The 18,588-nt window shown below is 39.4% G+C and overlaps 1 protein-coding gene and 2 long non-coding RNA genes across 3 annotated transcripts; 1 reads left to right on the forward strand and 2 right to left on the reverse strand.

The window, feature by feature from the left end:
• The first annotated feature begins 705 nt into the window (after positions 1-705).
• alpk2 (alpha-kinase 2) lies at positions 706-13,358 on the forward strand. The gene is made up of 11 exons (XM_067573951.1): positions 706-976; positions 3,395-5,480; positions 6,721-8,281; positions 8,463-8,610; positions 9,795-9,922; positions 10,068-10,112; positions 10,225-10,523; positions 11,298-11,386; positions 11,499-11,716; positions 11,822-11,870; positions 11,970-13,358. Exons 2-11 carry the CDS (start codon positions 3,579-3,581, stop codon positions 12,175-12,177), a joined length of 4,647 nt encoding a protein of 1,548 aa, XP_067430052.1. The 5' UTR covers positions 706-976; positions 3,395-3,578; the 3' UTR covers positions 12,178-13,358.
• LOC137170513 (uncharacterized) lies at positions 4,778-9,782 on the reverse strand. Its single transcript, XR_010924623.1, has 3 exons — positions 9,161-9,782; positions 8,465-8,594; positions 4,778-4,867 (listed from the first exon to the last, which is right to left on the reverse strand). It is a non-coding gene; the product is annotated as an uncharacterized lncRNA (long non-coding RNA).
• Positions 13,359-13,608: 250 nt separating the features above from the next.
• On the reverse strand, positions 13,609-15,588 carry LOC137170512 (uncharacterized). The gene is made up of 2 exons (XR_010924622.1): positions 14,929-15,588; positions 13,609-14,261 (listed from the first exon to the last, which is right to left on the reverse strand). It is a non-coding gene; the product is annotated as an uncharacterized lncRNA (long non-coding RNA).
• Between the last annotated feature and the right edge of the window lie 3,000 nt (positions 15,589-18,588).

Below are 18,588 nucleotides of genomic sequence, written 5' to 3' on the forward strand. Positions count from 1 at the left end.
ACTGTCCTTCACTGTGTTTAAGGAACAACATTTAGAGAGCGGTTTCCCTAAAAGAGATGTGACAAAGCTGAAAGCATCTAATGACACTGATAGCTTGGCATGTAAAAGCATCATTGTCTCTTGCCTTTTAGTACAAACAATAGAAATACAGGCCATCATGACTATCTTTATCACTTTCCAGCTAAATTAAAATCATTGGACCATTTAAATTATTGGAAACTGACCTGCCGTTTATGCCATCAGGGATTAGTGTTCACCGCTTATGACATGAGTAATTTGGCTAAATGAGAGGCAAAGTCACATTTAATCACTGTCACACCAGGGTGAGCTTATTGACTGCTACTAATTTTTCCATAAAATGAAAGATCTGGCCTCATTAGGTTGTTAAGACCCCTGACAACAGTGCATTGCTGCTTTGCCAGATTAGTAAGAGGAGCGTTTATGTTGCCAGAAATGTGACCCTCAGTTTCACAGGAGCACAGTAAACAAATTTTAATTGTACAAGAAAAAATAAACCCTTTAAAAAAACACTGCCTTGTGTTCAATGTAGCATTAGTTGTTTGTCTCTATTTTCTAGTTATTCCTCTCTGTAATTTTGTAATGAAATAATTAAAAAGCTGGCGAGACAGGAGTGAAATAACCATTTAACTAATTTCTGATTATTTCTCTAACTGGAAACAGTCAAAAAAAGCCACTTCCATCAATCAAATTACAAATCAAAATATTGACCCCACACTTCGGTGAAGGTAAGATTCAATTTGTAAAGCAGGCCATCATTGAAACAACTCGTAAATATAGATATCGTGTTAAATGCTCAAGATCGGCACATGCCCGCAATATCAGGTAACCGACTTTGTACTTGCGGGGGACAACAGTTAAAAATAGACTCACACCCCGAGACTGCCGGCTCTGCCTGAGCTCATACTGAAGACCTACATCATAGGTCTATAACCTCAACTACACGGCTATGAAAAGGGTACGTACTACATGCATGGCTGGAAATCCCCTTCACAGGCAAGACAACTGTTTTATTGCCTCAAGCGTTGATAATACTTTTATTATGTATGATTCAACTGTGAGGCAGCTTGTTAGACATTTGTTTGAGGTTTTCTTTGGGAATGATACATGTTGTCAATTACACTTGCTTCCTCTGTTACAACACTGCTAACACACACTCTAGTGCAGCATGTTACACATGATACACTTTGTCAGGAAGCTAAGTTTATCCCTTAAAGTGATTTACAAGTGCATCAATTTTGATAAATATGAATAAGTATCATTTGTATTTGCAGTAATGATTGAAAATGACTTTTAATCTTCAAACAGCTTGCGTTAGTATCAATTTATTTATTCATTTTTTATTTATTATTATTTTATTTCACATCTTTCTAGCAAGTCATTCACATGCAAAAGATTTAAAGGTGCAGTAGGTTCTTGGAGGGGAGCTGTGTGACCGAGGATGAATGTATTTTGGCAGACACGGTCCAGCTGAAATCAAATTACACTTTCTTGCTCTCAGTCACACAAGTGCTGACAGATTTATTTATTTTTTATGTCAGTACAGATGAAGCCCTTTCTATTGCACCAATCAATTGTACCAACAGAATTGATTTTGGTTTAATTTAAAACTTTTATTTAAATTGCATTTTAAAGTAGGTTACAACTCAAACACAAGGAAAATCTGTATGTGTGTCAGTGTGCTTCTGTGATCTTCACGTAAGAAACAGATTCATTAAAGGAAAAGAAATTAAAAACCTTGTTGTTTTAAGTGGCTGTTTGGTACAGTGTTAAGGTGGTTTAGTGCAATATATCATTATTATTATTATTATTATTATTATTATTATTATTATTATATTAGTACAATATATCATTAAGTAACTTTACTGGAGTACACTTGGAACATTACCATGTCTATAAAACATCAGTGCACAGTGATTCACTTTTAATGGGTTTTGCGGCCTCAAAATTAGAAGTTGGGATGTGTGTTTCATAGTAAACATGTCAGGCCCATGGGCTTGGCTAGGTGTCCTTCACTGCAGCAGGAATGTGACAAATGCAGGTCATGGGTGAAGATGCACTGGTATTTTTCCAGTGTCTTTGCCACCGGCTCCCGTCCTACAAACTTGTTCTGGACATCAGAGTGGATGTTTTGAAGCTTCCCTTCAACACTTCATATCAATCCTCTGCACAAATGTCAAGTTGCCTGCAGCAGACAACACGGACGATGTGTTATCTTAAAAGCACATTACCTGTACGCTTTTAAGACATTTAATGTGCCTAAATAATTGTAGCTGTAATCTAAAAGAAAAATAACATAAACCCAGCTGAAATATTAAGAAACATCTCTGATATTACTCATCAGGTGTATCTGCATTCTGGTTACCAACATTTAAGATAGTAACTGCTCCAGTTTGATTCTTGTGAACTAAGTAAAAATGTGATTGCTTTTACTAAACCATGTTTGTTTGGAGTTTGGAGTATCATAAATGTTAAGGTCAAACATTTTTAGCAACACTTTTATCACAGAAACCTCCACAGAGCACATTCCTTTCCTGAAGTCTCATAAATACCAAGAGTCAGGTTGCCACTAATTTGGAGACTAATTGCTTTCAAGTGTGCATGAATGTATCTGTGTAGAAATCCCTTAGGTAAGACTTATGTATGATGAATTAAAAGTTTCTTAACATAATCTTTATTACCTGATATTTGATTGTCAATGACAGGCCAATAAAAGCTGAAAGAAGAGCCTTTGATAGTTTTGCAGCAACTAAACTGAAACTGGACTGTAAGAAAACATTGTTTGTTCTCAAGATGTTTCATTTTTCTTATGAGTCCCTTGAACTTGTGAATAATACCAAAGATGTTTAACATTTCTCTCGAAAATGTAACTACTTACAACTACAGGCATGTGAACTTAATATTCTTGTATTTTTTTATCTGATAAACTGTTAATATTTTGACTGGGCAGGAACAAAAAGGAAAAAAAACACTTTTGCATGAATCACACGCTATCTAATGCATGGAGAGTGTGGTGTGCTGCTGGTAACGCCACAACCACCACACAGCAGATGTTTTTATCTGCTACAAGGTAAAAACAACATCCTGTTGATAAGGTATGTCAAGTGTCCTTTAAAAGCTTCTAAAATAGATGCAACATGCCATTTGAAAGGGGCATCTCCCGCAGCCAAGATAAACATACCACACAAAGTGACAGCTAGAGGGAGATAGTGGGCCTTACTTCAAATATAGATCTGGGAGGTAAACACACAGAAGCCTGAATCTAAATCACCAGCTCAGATCAGATGTTATTTGATTGTCTGACTTTGCTAGTTTGACATTTCAGTTGTGAAATATTATTTTTCATTCATTGGTAATGTCATGCTTTACTTTGCAGGTAAGGTAAGGCTACGGTTGAACCCAGGGGAGGAAATAACAGAAGAAAAGCCAAGCATATAAACAAGCTGATACTGTCCACAGAATTTTGTGCCGTTCATCTCAAATCTTGACCTGAAGTTGCTGTTTGACAGCCGGAGTCTCTCTGCTGCCAATTTCCTCGAGCAGCACATCAGAGAGTCCCGATGGATCTGTCACTCCTCTGCACAGATGACCAAACACGGTCACCACCGGCTCTCACAGAGAGTCAAACTGGGGATTTAGACACTCTTCCTCTGCATACAAAGTCTGCATACGAGACAGGAATAGAGATTGTGTCAGATCTCGCAGACCCCACTGACAAATCCACTAAGCCTTTATCAAACGTTTCCAAATGCCTCTCTCAGGAGAAAAGCACCAACTCAGACTGTTTGAATCCTTTATCATCAAGCTATAAGATGTCAAAGTGTTTCTCACTTTGCTCAGAGCCCACGCCAAAGGATGATGATTTCAGGGTTCATGGCTATTTTGGCTCATCAGAACCAGTACCTCATTTACCTCAACTCTCACATGACCCTATTCCGCCATCACCTGAGATTTACACTGAACATGAATCAGCCCTTTCCCTTCCTCTTATAGAGGAAAATACTACACCTCAACCTTTTTGGGCCATGTCATCTTCTTTAGAGTGTTTGACGGAGCAGTCTGTCAATGAGACCTTCTCTTGCTCCAGCTCTGAATACAGTCGAGGCACCCATATATTAAGGTCATTATCACATCAGTCAGATAGTTTAGAGAGTGATACAGCTATAGCATCTATGTCAGAGCTTTATATCTTTGAAAATGACACAAAGGACTTCATCCTGAGCACAACCGTAGATCCCCAGGAGATTAAATGTCCCGAATACCCGTCATTATCGCAAACAGAGGGAAAAGAGGCAGATCGTGATGGTGATACACATGTCCTGATGTGTGATTCAGCAGAGATAGTGACACAATATATTCAAGGCTCTACTAAGGAATGGGCTACGGTAAACTATGAGTCAGATGTGAGCGAACATACAGGGCTAAGAACACCTGCTGTGGATGCCTGTGAGGCAGGCTTGACGTCAGTAAATGATGCGAGACGAGGGAAAGCAGAGGTCAGTGGTTTAACCCCCCAAGCAAGGAGAAGTGACAGCCCATTCGATCTGTGGCTGGACGCTTCCCAGTATCTGGCAGGTGAGGATACGGAAGATATGGATTCTTTGGAAATTACAGGTCATACTGTGATGGAAGGAGGGCTCTCGGCCACCAGTAACTTATCTTTTCCCCCAGGGGAAACACAAGTATCAAGTTACAACCCTGATGGTAGCGACAGGATTGGCTGGTCCAGGGATGACACCAAAGGTTGGGGCCCACCGGTTGAGAGGTGGTCGTCGGTGGACAGCTGGGCAAGTGCACTCTCAGACTGGGCTGGGATCATCACAGCTCCACCAGAGGACATCACAGCTGCCTTCACAGAGATAGGAGCAGAGATTGATGCATTGACGCAGGCACTAGCAGAGGTAAATACTCACACAGATACAGAGACATCTATAGAAGAGCAGAGTCAGGAGTCATCAGTGCAGGTACAGTCGCAGACACTGCCACACATGGGTGTCCAGGATAAGCCTCTAGAGGCACAAAACATCCCAGAGAGCTCCGTCCTCTGTGGACAAAGCTGTCTCTCTCTCCGCCTTGACACTGCAGGACCGGAGCTCAAAGACAGAGAGAATTCCCACAGTGTTGAATCCTTGTGTGATTCAACAGCTTCCACACAAGAAAAAAAGGAGCCAGGGGAAATCGACAGCAGCCAGGCAAAGATCTCTCCATACCATGGACTTAAACACTCATCAGCTGCTACGGTGGCCTCACCTGGAGGATACAGTGTAGATGTGTCTACAGATGCACTCATCCCTCAATCTTCTTCCTCTTCTGACTTGGATCTCTCTCACTTTGGTGGATATGCCGAGTCTTTCAAGACAGACATTTTCATCAGCAATGAAGAAGTTCCAATCATACTGAATATAACAGAGGATTCAGATTTGGAGAGACAAAATGCACCCGGAGAGCTAACAACTGAACAGGTAAGATGATTTATTATATTGATTATTATCTCTGGTATCGACCGATTTAGGCTTATTGTCCTGTGCAATTTAGAAACATGTATGACAGGTGGAAGTGCACACTATGCTTGGTGTACTTAGTTTTACAAGACAATTTGGGGACAATATGTTTTTTCCTGGTCTCTCATACACACACACAATCACATATTACAGGCACCATTTTCACTCAAATGTGTGGCAGAGAATGAGCAGTGGAAAGATTCACCCTTCACGATAGAGAGAACAGGAATCACCTTCACATCAATTGTGATGGCCAACAGTTATATCAGTCATGCGCTTTGGAAACACAGCCAGAAATTCCCACTCCTGTCCTTGTCAGTGTTGTCATACCTACAGTATTGATAGCCAGTCAGGAGGTACGTTGAGCACTCCTGAGAGTGAAATCCATGAAAGTCAGTCACCACATATGAGGACTCACAACTATTGTCACCTTGCTTTGGATTGGAGCCATTCATTTTACACCCAAGGACTGTCACCCAGGTTTGATTCTGTATTATTGGATAAGTCCTTTGGCTCCAATCTCAAAGACTGACAGCTGTGTGTGCTGGAAGAAACAAGAGTCCCTGAGCAGAAAACTTCAGATGGACATAAATGGCATCTAATAATAGCTAAGAGTTCAATGATAATAGCATGCATCCGTGGCGTGTCAGGGTAGAGGGGTGAGAGGAGAGCACAGCTGAGAACTGAAACACGACCCTCCCTTGCTCCCTCTCTCTCTATTCATATGCACCCTTTAACACACCCATTCCTACCGCATCTCCTTTAAAACCCAAGATCAGGACGCCAACAGGTCCACGGGCCTAGGAGTCTGCTTCTGATTGGCTTGGGTACTCAAGGAAATGCTGGAGCTCCAGTCTATAACAGTGACACTCTAGGTTTCAGTAGGTTTCAGCATGCAGGACGTATGGACTGTAGGCTTGGATATAGAAGCATGGTGTTTCATAATCGTCTGCTTTGTGGCTCTATAGAAAGGTATGTTTTGAAAGATCTGAAATGGTATGTCTGCAGAATCTACCTTTAACATACTTACCCATTTAGTAATATTAATCCTTGTACTCTGAGTACATATTACCGTCTACATAGAGACTAACAGTCATATAATCAAGATTTAAATTCTTGAATAAATATTTCAGTCTCAGAAATGTACAATTTCTTAAAATTACCTAACATTTTATTGTTATTTGTCTATTTCCATTATCAGCCCTTTAGAGATGGAGTGTGTGAAGTGAAAGAGGAACACCGTATCTCCCAGCCAGGCTTGGTGGCTGAGAAGGAAGCTAGAAGGAGCTGTGGGCCAGCCAAGGTTGATGGGGAAGGAGCCAAAGATTCGAAAGATCCTCATTTCCTCGACACACACGCTTGGACAAATTCAAACGTGCCAGGTGTGGACACGCAACCTGGCCTGCATATTAATGTTCGCACACACGTGTCGTCTGACACTTTAGCAGACCTTGACGGAGCACGTCAGGTGGAGCAACCGTGGGGGAGCCCTGAGTTTATTATGCCCTTAGCTCCTCTCGGTATCAGTCCCCCCCTCGTCTGTCAGGCAAGTCTGGAAAGAGATCAAACTTGTGTCAAAAGGTCTCTCAATGACAACAGTGGCTTCAGTTGTGATCGCGTACAACCCCATAGTCTCTGGCCAACCTCTGATGGAATTACTGACACGCCATCTCTGGAAGACAACGAGGAATTAATTCATAAAAAGGATAATACAACAGACTCTGTGGAGAAATCTTCACCAGAGGGACAACTGGACTTGTACAGTGGTGACACTGCAGAGTGTTTCCTCATTGAGAGAAAAACTATTATTGAGGAGATTAATGACCTCAGAAAAGAACTATCAAACTTGGCTGTTGTCCCTACAAATCGTTTCATGATCTCAGAGCAGAACCGTGTTGCATTCATCACTTTAGACTTAAATGACCCATTTGTCTCCAGTGCTGCAGAACCCATCTCCACGGCCGCACAATCCCAGAGGGCTGAGCTGAATCACAAACCAGCTGAAAAGATGCCTCACAAAACTCACAAGATCACCTCAGAGGGCAAAACGCGCTCCAAAAAGGATAAGTCAGCTGGTCATTATCATGGTGCTCAGGCTTCCATGAAGCAGGAGAATTTACTCCACCATGTCCCAGCCCAGCAGACCTGCAAACAGAAAGAAACTCCTCCTCTTCCTGGAGAAAATCATACCAGTCAGGATAGCACAGCCAGGCCTAAAGACAAGGAGGATAAATTGGTGATTGAGACTAGTGTGGCAGCTGAGAAGGCTACAAACAAGCCACATGGCAAAAAGAAAAAGAAACACGGTCAGAGCGCAACAGGAGTAAAGAGTGTAGGGGAGCCGCTGGTTGAAGTAGAGAATGGAACAAAACCAAAGACTGCAAAAGGAAGGACTGATATGTTCGTGGCCAAGCTGGGTGCTAAAGCTGGGAAACCTCAAAAGGATAGTGATCACTCAGACAGTGCTGAGAAAAAGCAGCCACAGCTTAAACCTTCACAGGCAGAACAACCACCTCATCATACAGAACATAAGGACCACCAACCCAAAAACTTCACCAGTCCTCCAAACGATGATATTATTAAAAGACGACGCCTGTCAGAGAAAAAGTTTGGGAAGATTGTCAGTAATTTTGAGTCTAAACTACCAAAGCCAGATTTTTCTAACCAGATGAAAGGAGAAGTGCCCAAGGTAGATGTCGGAGCAACTCGAAGGAAGGCGTACAGTGAAGTGGTCAAACAGAAAACAGTTACACCTAAACTAGGTAAGGAATATTTTACATTTTTTCTGCTTAAGCACCCCTCCATTGACACATTCTCAAAACAAAAGCAATTTTTTAGGCTGCTCTCCTTGTATAATTTGCTACTTTACAAGAAGCAACCCCATAATGGCATGTAAACACACATTCTACACTTCATGATAAACACATATAACAATGTTTACAGACCCCAAGGTGGTGCAGCCTATACAGGCAGCATCAGTGAGCGGAGAACCCCAAAGCCTGTGTCTGTGGTGTCAGTTTGCAGCTGTCTTCACCAACTACACAGTCACCTGGAGCAGAGACGGCACGGTCCTGTCTGAGATCAAGAGAAGGTATTTAGTCAACATGATTTTTACAAAGTATTTTCTCAAATGTGACATTTAGTTTTACACAATACTTTCACATAATTCAGTCTAAGAGATGTTATGATCTACAAGTGGTTCCCAACCTTTTCTGTCATGTTATTATCACTTGTTGAGGTTGCAGAAGTTGGACAGTTGGTTTCAACCACTGAAGTTATCCATTACTTTAGCTGAGTAATTCATCTAATAGTTAACTGTTTAACCATTTAGCTAATACTGTATGCATTTCAACCATTTCCTCATTGCTTCTATTAATCTATTTCAACTGTTTATACATTACCTTCAGCAAACTATTTCAACTGTTATTTTAAGCAAACTACTGCAACTGTTTATCCATTAATTTTAGCTATTTCAGCTGTTTATCCATTATTTTTAACAAAACAATTTCAGCTGTTTATCCATTACTTTTAGCTAACTACTATGACCATCATTACTTTTAGCTAACTATTTCAGCCATTTATTTAGCCATTTAGCCATTTATTAAGCTACCTTTTTGCTAATGCTAACAATTTCAACTTACCTGCCTCCTTGCTAATTAGTTTTCAGCACTCTCCATTGCTACACGTGGTGTACAGGTGCTACAGCTACCTCCAATGTGTGGATTTTTTAAATCAAATTATCATAACTTCTATTTTTTCAAATGAATTAAGCTACACTTCAATCTTTCCAGGAACCCTCTGGCAACTACAGAAGTACTCCCTGGTACAAGTACCCCTAGTTGGAAGTCACTTAGCCTATCTAAAGCATGTTAGCATGCAGTAAGATTTAGTGTTAGATATTAGAAAAAGTTTTGTAATGCAGTAATGCAGGAATAGATATGGTTTTATTTATATCCTTCCTTTACAGTCTTCCTGTTTTTTGCACAGCAGTCGGTGGCTGCCAGTGTGTAACCTTTATCTTCTCCGTATATCTATCTATAGCTACCTTGCACAACGCTACAGTCAACATGAGCGCTCCTCAAGAAGAGAAGCAACCAAAATAGTAAAATATTAGCCGACACAATAAATATTTTGGCATAGAAAGGATCCTGGGTGGCCATAATGTGTAATTAATACATGTCACGATAAATCAAAATTTCAGCTTATGTTCAGATCTAATGCCAGAGGTCATAGTATAGTATATGGCTTTTTGTGACATTTTACCTCTCTCTGAAGTGCAGGGGACGAGAGCAGAGTGTCACTGACCATTTCCAACGCTTCTCATAAAGACTTGGGCAAGTACCAGTGTCGGCTCAGCAGCTTACATGGATCAGTCACCCTGGACTATCTGCTCACATATGAAGGTATAAAAAACATAACTGCCTACTATAATGATAAGTGTAGGACATGGTCAAGAAAAATGTAGACCTACATGTGTGTCAAACTTCATTTTAAGTTGGTTAATCAAAAAAAAAGCATTTCTTCTTTTTGACTCTCTCTATTTTACAGTGCTCAGTGAGATTGTCATCCCTCCATCTCCAAAGTCCATCTCATGTGAGTTATAATCTCAGAACAAGTTGATGGTTTATTATGTTACACTGTTGAGTTTTAAAAGCTTGACACTGCTAAACAGCTGACACATTCTTCCTGTCTTTGTCTTTTCCAGCTGCACCTTTAGAGGTGGAGAATGAAGAAGAGGATATCCATTTTTCCAAGCTGATGTTCAGAGATGATTTCCTATCTGACCAATACTTTGGAGAGAACCATCCTGTCAGCATCATCACTGAAAAGGCCCACTTTGGGGAGGGGATGCATCGGCGGGCCTTCCGGACCAAGCTGCAGACAGGCCAGGTGCCAGTCTTACTACCAGGACACTCCTGTGTGCTCAAAGTACACAACGCTATCAGCTACGGGACCAAGAGCAGCGATGAGCTCATTCAGAAGAACTTTAACTTGGCTGTAGAGGTAAGAACGTCATGGGACTCTGATGATCAGTGATATAAAGTGTCACTTTACATGGTATACTTTTTCTTCCACGAAATGATGAAAATGGAATGAATTCAAATGTAATTGTAACACAATTATAAAACCATTAGCCTACCACATTAATTTATAGCACCTGACAAACATATTGATCAAGAAATTTTGTGACAATTTCTGCAGAATAGTATTACATAAAAGTATTACTCAGAGGGCAGAAGGTGTCACAAAATTTTACTTTGTGCACAACAGGGAATTGTAATTTCTACATAAAAGGCATTAATGCATTATTAAAACATTTGGTAAGAATTTTTTGGATTTATTGTTTTGTTTTTTTGGCACAAAATTCAAAAAGTCATTGAATTTTAATAAAGAAATTAAAATAATAATTCTATCGAGTTGCAATGATGGCTGAAAATGCAGTTTGTAGTGGAAACAAAATGCTTTTTGTGAATTTGTATGGTTTCATTATAGTATTATAAGTTTAAGCCTTTGGGCCCCAAAACATTTATGAAATACTAAATGTGAAACTTTGGTTATTCTGGTTATGTTTTAATATGTTAATCATCCACTTCTGGGTTAAAATAACACACTTATACAATAACACAGCTGGTGATCTTATATCAATGTGTTCACAAGATGTATTCTATTATCAGCCAACAAAAGCTGCTCTGCTTTTCTTTAGATTTATGATCATCATTCATAGAGATCTTCTGATACAGAAAATACATTAATTGTAATTGACTTTTTGCTGTGTAGGAGTGTCAAGTGCAGAACACAGCAAGAGAGTACATTAAGGCGTACACGGAGGCGGCCCAGTCTTTTGAAGCTTTCGGAGAGGTCCCAGAGTGAGTGACATGTTTGATAAACTATGAACTGTTTGCAGGACATACAATAACTCTCAGCAGCACATTTGTCTTCATAGTTATTTAAGAATAATGTAGAATTCTTCCACTATAGGATCATTCCCATCTACCTGGTTCACCGTCCATCCAATGACATCCCGTACGCCACACTGGAGGAGGAGCTGATCGGTGACTTTGTCAAGTATTCGGTCAAGGACGGCAAAGAGATCAATCTGATGAGACGTGACTCGGAGGCAGGGCGGAAATGTTGTGCTTTCCAGCACTGGGTCTACCACAAGACTGAGGGTAACCTCCTGGTCACTGACATGCAAGGTCAGGGAAACAGACGACATTTCATATAATGCAAATACATGAGTTCAATTTGCTTTTATCTGCAGAGAGAATCCTAAATATCAATCTGATTTTTGTGGTTTTCAGGAGTGGGCATGAGGCTCACTGATGTGGGAATAGCCACCTGCAAGAAAGGGTGAGTTTTTTTTTTTTTTTTTTTTGAGAACAAGACCAATAATGGATTCAATTTGCTGATTTACGCTAATTATTGTATCCATATTTATTTTATTTTCAGATATAAGGGCTTCAAAGGAAACTGTGCCACCTCCTTCATTGACCAGTTCAAAGCCTTACACCAGTGCAACACATACTGTGAGATTCTGGGCCTCAAATCTCTGCAGCCCAAAACCAAAAAACCTGGATCTGTTCCTAAACCCAAACCACAACCTTCTGCTGCACCCAAAAAGAAAACATTTGGGCCATCAGTGAAGGGAAAGTCATAATAGGAGGAGAATCTTGGACTGAGGGTGTCGTAACAATTGAAATGGTGAGATTAAGCTGGTTCGATGATGTGCTTCACTCACATTTGGACCTCGATTTGCAGAATCAAAAAGGCGTCCACAGTATTGGACACATTGAAGCCAGATGCAGGAGACACACTGACTCTGAGGGAAGCGAACGTTACACAACCAGCAGCTGTTGTTTCATAAGAGAGTGTGTTTCATCTCATGTTGAGAAACAATTGAGAGATACTTTTTATTTAATGAAGATTTCACCATAGATGGTTTTCTGTATGAGATTTTATGTGCTGTATTTATAAACTAGGAACTTTTCTTTCGCAAGTTTTGGAATAACTGTGACAATTTTAACGAACACTTGAAAATGATGTATGATGTAGTTTGTCTACAGTGTTGAACTGTGATGTCTTAGATTGCTTTGTCGATGAATGAGGTGCAATGAATTTTCTCTACGGTGTTTTCCTTGTTTTTTCTACTTCAGTGATGTTTTCAAGCTATTAAGTTCATTAAATTAATGACCTTGTTAATTAATTGATTAGAGGAAATGTCTATGAGGTAGGTTGAGTGACAAAATACACATAGTAGAGGACACATTGTTTTGAGTTCAGTTGAATGAATGGTTACATTTTTATTTGTTTGGTTACAAGGCTGCAAACATATTTGATGAACGTATATTCTGTTAAATAATACGAATTTGTTAATTTACTGTTCAGGATGAGCTCATGTTTATATACTGGAAACAACACAAAGACATTTTGTACACATTCAGCTCATGTGACGTGTGACATAAGAGTTATTGATTTGTCATTTTATTCATTTCTGCTCGTCGAATTGAGTTCAAATGTCTGGCAGCATTTTAAGCATCCACGCTACACTGGTACAATATAGCTCCAAACTGCAGTCGATATTCAGTGTATAGAAGTGCAGGACGTGTAAAACTAAACCCAATAATCACACCCTGCTACCCTGACATCTAGAGCCACATCTACATACAGTCTATATGATCTCAATAGTATGCCAGTTATTCCACTGCGCACTCAAACTGTCTCTATATGATACAGTATGTCCTACTCTCAGTGACCCAAATTGCTGACATGGCTCTCGGGTTGAGGCCAGTGTGTGAACTAACAGTAGATCTTTGTTATTAAAGAGATGTTGCTGCTTAATGATGCTTTCTCTGTTATGGAATTAAATCAACATTTCCTGTAATGGCACCTCTGGCCTACGGGTTTGAGGAATGGTGTCTTGTATTGTGCTTTAGAGAGTGTTTGTGTCTGTGTGTGTGTGCATGCAAATATGTTTTATCTTTGTCCACATATGGTTGGGGGGGATTTAGGAAATATGAATGTCATGTGTCCATTATTTGAATTTTAGGACTAGAACGGCTTGAGTGCAAAAGTTCACAGTACAGCAACAGACAAAAAACAAGCACTGTTTATTGATGTCATTTGCATAGACGAAGGCAGTCATACAATACAGCATTAAAAAATCATTTCAGTTAAATGGTCTGTTTACATTTTGGAAAAAGTTTGAATGACAACACAAGAAGTGGCTGCAGCATGAAAACAAATGAGACGTCTATTCTTATCTGTGCTTACAGGAGAAGGTGTCCAGCAGCAAATTAGCGCCTCAAATGTAAAAGTAAGTGGGTCACACTCAGAGGCTCAACATCATGTATGATGAATCAACACCCTGCATATGTCTATTTTTATCCCTGCCCCTCCCGTGTGGTGTAAAATGTCCCAGGCTATGGATACGACTCACATATGGGGACACATTTTCAGACTTTATAGTATGTAAGAGGAAACCATTATAAATCTGCAAAAAAAAAGAAATGCTGAAATAAAGATTATACAGAAGCCACAAAACAAACAAATGACAAAAGAGGAAACCAGGCAAACCAGGAAACGGAGGAAAACACTGAGGTCCTTTTCACACTGTAGCTATTTAGTGTGATAATGGCGTTTGATACACAGGACACAAACACCATTGTCACACTCCACAGCTCTGGAGGACAGGGGTTTTACTGGTGAAGGATGGCTGTTAACATGACGTGGTGGATCCACAACCTGGTAAAGTAAGGAGAAAAGTAGTTTAGTGACATGGAAACAGCAATAGAGAAGGAGAAAAAGAGAAAATACAGTTTAGAAGAAAGCAAGATGAGTGTGAGTGGGGTGTTTTGCAGTAGAGCAGTAAAAAACAAAAACTGAAATCACACTAATTTATGATTTATGATGATACATGAAGCTCTTCGATCTTGAGCCCATTACTAGATAAAAATAAAACAGTACTGAAACTGTACAGAAAACCATAGAAAAAAACTGTGAAAAATAATGCTGAATGCTGAATACTGTTTGAACTGTTTGCCCAAAATGAACAAAGTCCAGTCATGTTTTTTTCTACTGATTGTGGGGATGAGTGCAGCTGTGTGCATTTGTGTGTGTGATTAGGAGCATGGTAGAAAGTGGGAAAGTGAGATAACACCAATTCATTCTACATTTCTGACATTTTGCCTTATTTTTTCCATGATGTGTGGTTGGAAAATGCAGCTGGTTCAGACTCTGTGTCACAGTGGATTGAAAATAAATATTTTACATAACATTTCTGAACTTATCATGGCACAAAAAAAAAATTCTAATCGTTATATTTGCTAAATGTATTCCGTAACTTATTCGTTTTACTAATAAAAACAATATTAAAGATTTCAAACCTGTTGCATGATGATAATCAACTCACCTCAAGTTTCTAAAGTGGATCCTCTTCCCTTTTTCATTCATTCACACCCAGTGGTCAGTCTAATGCTCTCCCTTCCACCAGATACTCTCTTTCCTCTGCTCATTCCTTCTCGCACTGACGTGTCTTTGTCTCTGAGTCTTTCCAAACAGTAAAAGTCCAGTAGTGCGTCCCGGAGCTGCAGGTTCATGAGGTGATCCGTGGTGCGTTTGGGTTTGCTGCTGTCCCCCCTGTCCAAGTCTTTATGTAGACAGAGCAGGCATTGGACAAACAGCCAGTTCCACATTAGTGATAAGCTACAGGGGAAGTATTGATCGACCCTGACCAGAGGTAGAGGGTGAGGGGTGGAGTAGGGGGAGACCAAAAAACTGCCCTGGTGTGGCAATGGGGCCTTAAAACCAAGGTTGCACTTAAAGTTACCATGAGCTGAATGTGACAGACTTAATGCTTTTGGGCTGAATGCTGTAGGTGATGGTACCTGACGAATAAAAAAATAGATTAAATATAATGTGGGTGTTTGGTGGAGTTGTGGGGGCCAGAAAGTGAAGGAGGTGCACAAGGAGCAGGCAGTATAAGAAGTAAAATTAGACACTCGTGAAGTAAATATCACAACAAGCCAAAGACTTAACACAATTGCATTTTTGTCATTTGTTTTTTACTTATGTTCAAATCCTCATTGTCTTTATCTAAGCAAAAACTGTTAAAGAAAAACTGCTTTCTCTATTGTCAAACTCATATCACTCACTACAGCTCTACACATATATACTTAATATTTCAGATAGTAAATGTGCAAGTTTAGTAAATAGTAAATGTGCAAGTTTTTACTGGTGAAAAGGTAAAAAATAGTTAATCGATGCACTAACTAGCCATGTGCCCAAGGACTAGTTTCATAATTAATCCTGTCACCTATAGGGCAGATTATGAAATAGCATCCCTTTAACTAGAGGTCAGATAGTGTCACTCTGCTCAGTTTTCACCCTCTGCAGCGTTACACACAGTCCATTACACTACAGGTTACTATACATATCTGTCTATGATAAACTGGAAAAGACAGGTTTTAATGCACTTACTGAAGCTATTAGGAATTACATTATTTTACAATCACCTTGGCTCACAAGAGTTTCAATTTGCAAAACTCTTTAACACTTAAAATGTTACACTCCTAAATTTATTCACACAGCTAACGAAATTAAAAATATCTGTTAATGTCTATTAAATTGGGTAACACTGCACATCACACAGTGAGCTTGTCAGAGCATCACAACTTTGTGTGTGGTCATTTCCTCAAGATTATACAAATAGCAACAAAAAATGATCGATGCACTGTAATGATGAAGAGTAAGAATGGTTTTTTAAAAAGTCGGACTCTAGATCCTTCAGGGAAAAAATGACTGTGATTGCACCACACTGCTTTAATGTAATTTACTCTTTCTGTTCTTTCTCAATGTTTGTTTTTATTTAAGACACCAAACCATGGATATTGCAATCACCTGTAAGCTTAATCATCTAAATTACACTAAACCACAATAAATTAATCCAAGTCACTGTACTTTAACAGATACTCAATACAATGCTACATTTTGACAAGAAATCAAAAGGAAAAAATCCTACTCACAAGGATAATTTCATTGGGTTTTGCACATTGAAACTCTGTTGTGTAAAATACACAACAGAGTCTGTCTGTCTTAAAATACTGTAATAATACTAGAGATTTTCCTGTCTTATGATACATCGATATTATTAAAGAATGACCATCAAAATTAAGGTTTTAAAGGTTTTGCACATATAGAAACTTAGCAGAAGAATCACATTAGAATTGAAAACATTAATTATTAGAGTATCTAATGTTTTTTCTTCTAGTCCAACCTGTAAGCTTCAGCAGTCTTTAACTTCCAGTCAGGGTTTCATCAGGGCCAGTGCTGTGACGTGTACGAAACAAAGGCCTCTAAGAGACTGATAGCCTGTAAAAAATCAAACCGTTAGACCTCATCTTTACTAGAACTGGCTTATCTTTTACAGGAAACCAAAGAAATATGTTTGAACTTTCTTATGATTCATTTTCTTTGCATATGAACAAATAAAACTTCAATTAACAGTTATGTTGACATTTAAGTCCACTTATATGCAAAAGATCACACCACAGATTTACTCTCTTATGCACTTTGTGACAATTTTTTTTTCAAACAGGTGGAATGTTGGTCTGTTTGTGCCTGGATCGAGGTAAGAGGGCTTGATAAAATGTCCCCGTACTGGCAGGGTGGCTTTTATTTGCTTGTCCTTGGAGCTGATAACTCCTAGATTGCCTATGTGAATGAACTGAGGTTCCTTCACCACGACATGTGCACACATACACACACACACACACATACATAAAAGAGAAAGAGACAGGGAGTTGTAAGTCTCACTAATTTTTCAGGACAGGCCCTCTGAAAATTGATTTTATTGACAAATGTTGGATGAGAGGAAACTATGCTGAGGTTGGATGGATTGATTGGATACCAGGAAATCAACAGGAGAGGATAAACTACAACCTTTCTTCCTGAGACTAGCTGCTCCAATCATTACTGATCAAATAACACATATCTTTAATCTCTCTATTTCAACAGCCACAGTTCCTAGAGCCTGGAAATCAGCACGTGTCATTCCCTTACATAAGGTTGGCGACAGAAGTAACCTCAATAATTATCGACCAATCTCTAAGCTATCCTGCCTGGCAAAGATCCTAGAATCATTGGTAAATAGTCAACTTAAAGCATTCCTCTCAATGAACCGTGTAGTAAGCCCACACCGGTCTGGCTTCAGAGCAAAGCGTAGCACTATTACAGCCCCCACACTATTTATAAATGATATAGTATCTGCCCTGGATATAAAGAAACATTGCACTGCCATTTTTGTTGATCAGTCGAAAGCTTTTGACACAGTTGATCATTCTCTCCTTCTGCAAAGATTTGACAGTGTCAGCTTTGAAAATGGGAAATACTGTCTGAATTCTTGCCAATTGTAAAAGGTGTCCCTCAGGGATCAGTTTTAGGCCCTGTGCTATTTTCGATTTATATCAACAATATTGCCTCTCCCCTTGACGGTTGTCATGTTTATTTTTTACGCAGATGATACCATATTGTACTGTATTGCTGACTCTGTAAAATTAGCCACTGAAAAGTTGTGTCTCCTTCAATGTCCTTCAAGATGCATTCATTAAGCTCAATGTTCTTAATGCAAACAAAATTCTTGATGTTCTAGAAATATTGCTCATAATGATTTGCATATATCCACTATAAATAGATATAACATTGATTAGAGAGACAGAATATAAATACCTTGGCATCTGGCTAGATAAGAAATTAACATTCAAATATCATGTGCACAACCTTGTTGTTAAACTGCAGCCAAAAGTCAGCTACTTTTACAGAAACAGAGACTTTCCAATGTGTAGTAAGAAGAGGGTGATCAAAGCGGTTTTCATGCCGGTTCTGATTTATGGTGATGTAATCTACAGGCAATCTTCTGCCTCCACACTTATGCCCCTAGACTCTGTATGCCACTCATCCCTTAGTTTTATTACAGGTGATAGTTATCATACTCATCATTGTATCCTATATAACAAGGCTGGCTGGTCTTCTCTGTCTGAAAGATGCAACGAGCATTGGTATCTGTTTATCTGTA

Source organism: Thunnus thynnus, chromosome 19, assembly GCF_963924715.1.
Source record: "Thunnus thynnus chromosome 19, fThuThy2.1, whole genome shotgun sequence".
Classification (NCBI taxonomy): Eukaryota; Metazoa; Chordata; class Actinopteri; order Scombriformes; family Scombridae; genus Thunnus; species Thunnus thynnus.

What these genes read in the sequence shown, in the direction of transcription:
- alpk2 (XM_067573951.1), top strand. Translation starts at nt 3,579, where the DNA reads ATGGATCTGTCACTCCTCTGCACAGATGACCAAACACGGTCACCACCG. An exon ending in AACAGTTACACCTAAACTAG is followed by an intron (nt 8,282 to 8,462) that starts GTAAGGAATATT and finishes CAATGTTTACAG; the next exon opens with ACCCCAAGGTGGTGCAGCCT. An exon ending in GCTTTCGGAGAGGTCCCAGA is followed by an intron (nt 11,387 to 11,498) that starts GTGAGTGACATG and finishes CTTCCACTATAG; the next exon opens with GATCATTCCCATCTACCTGG.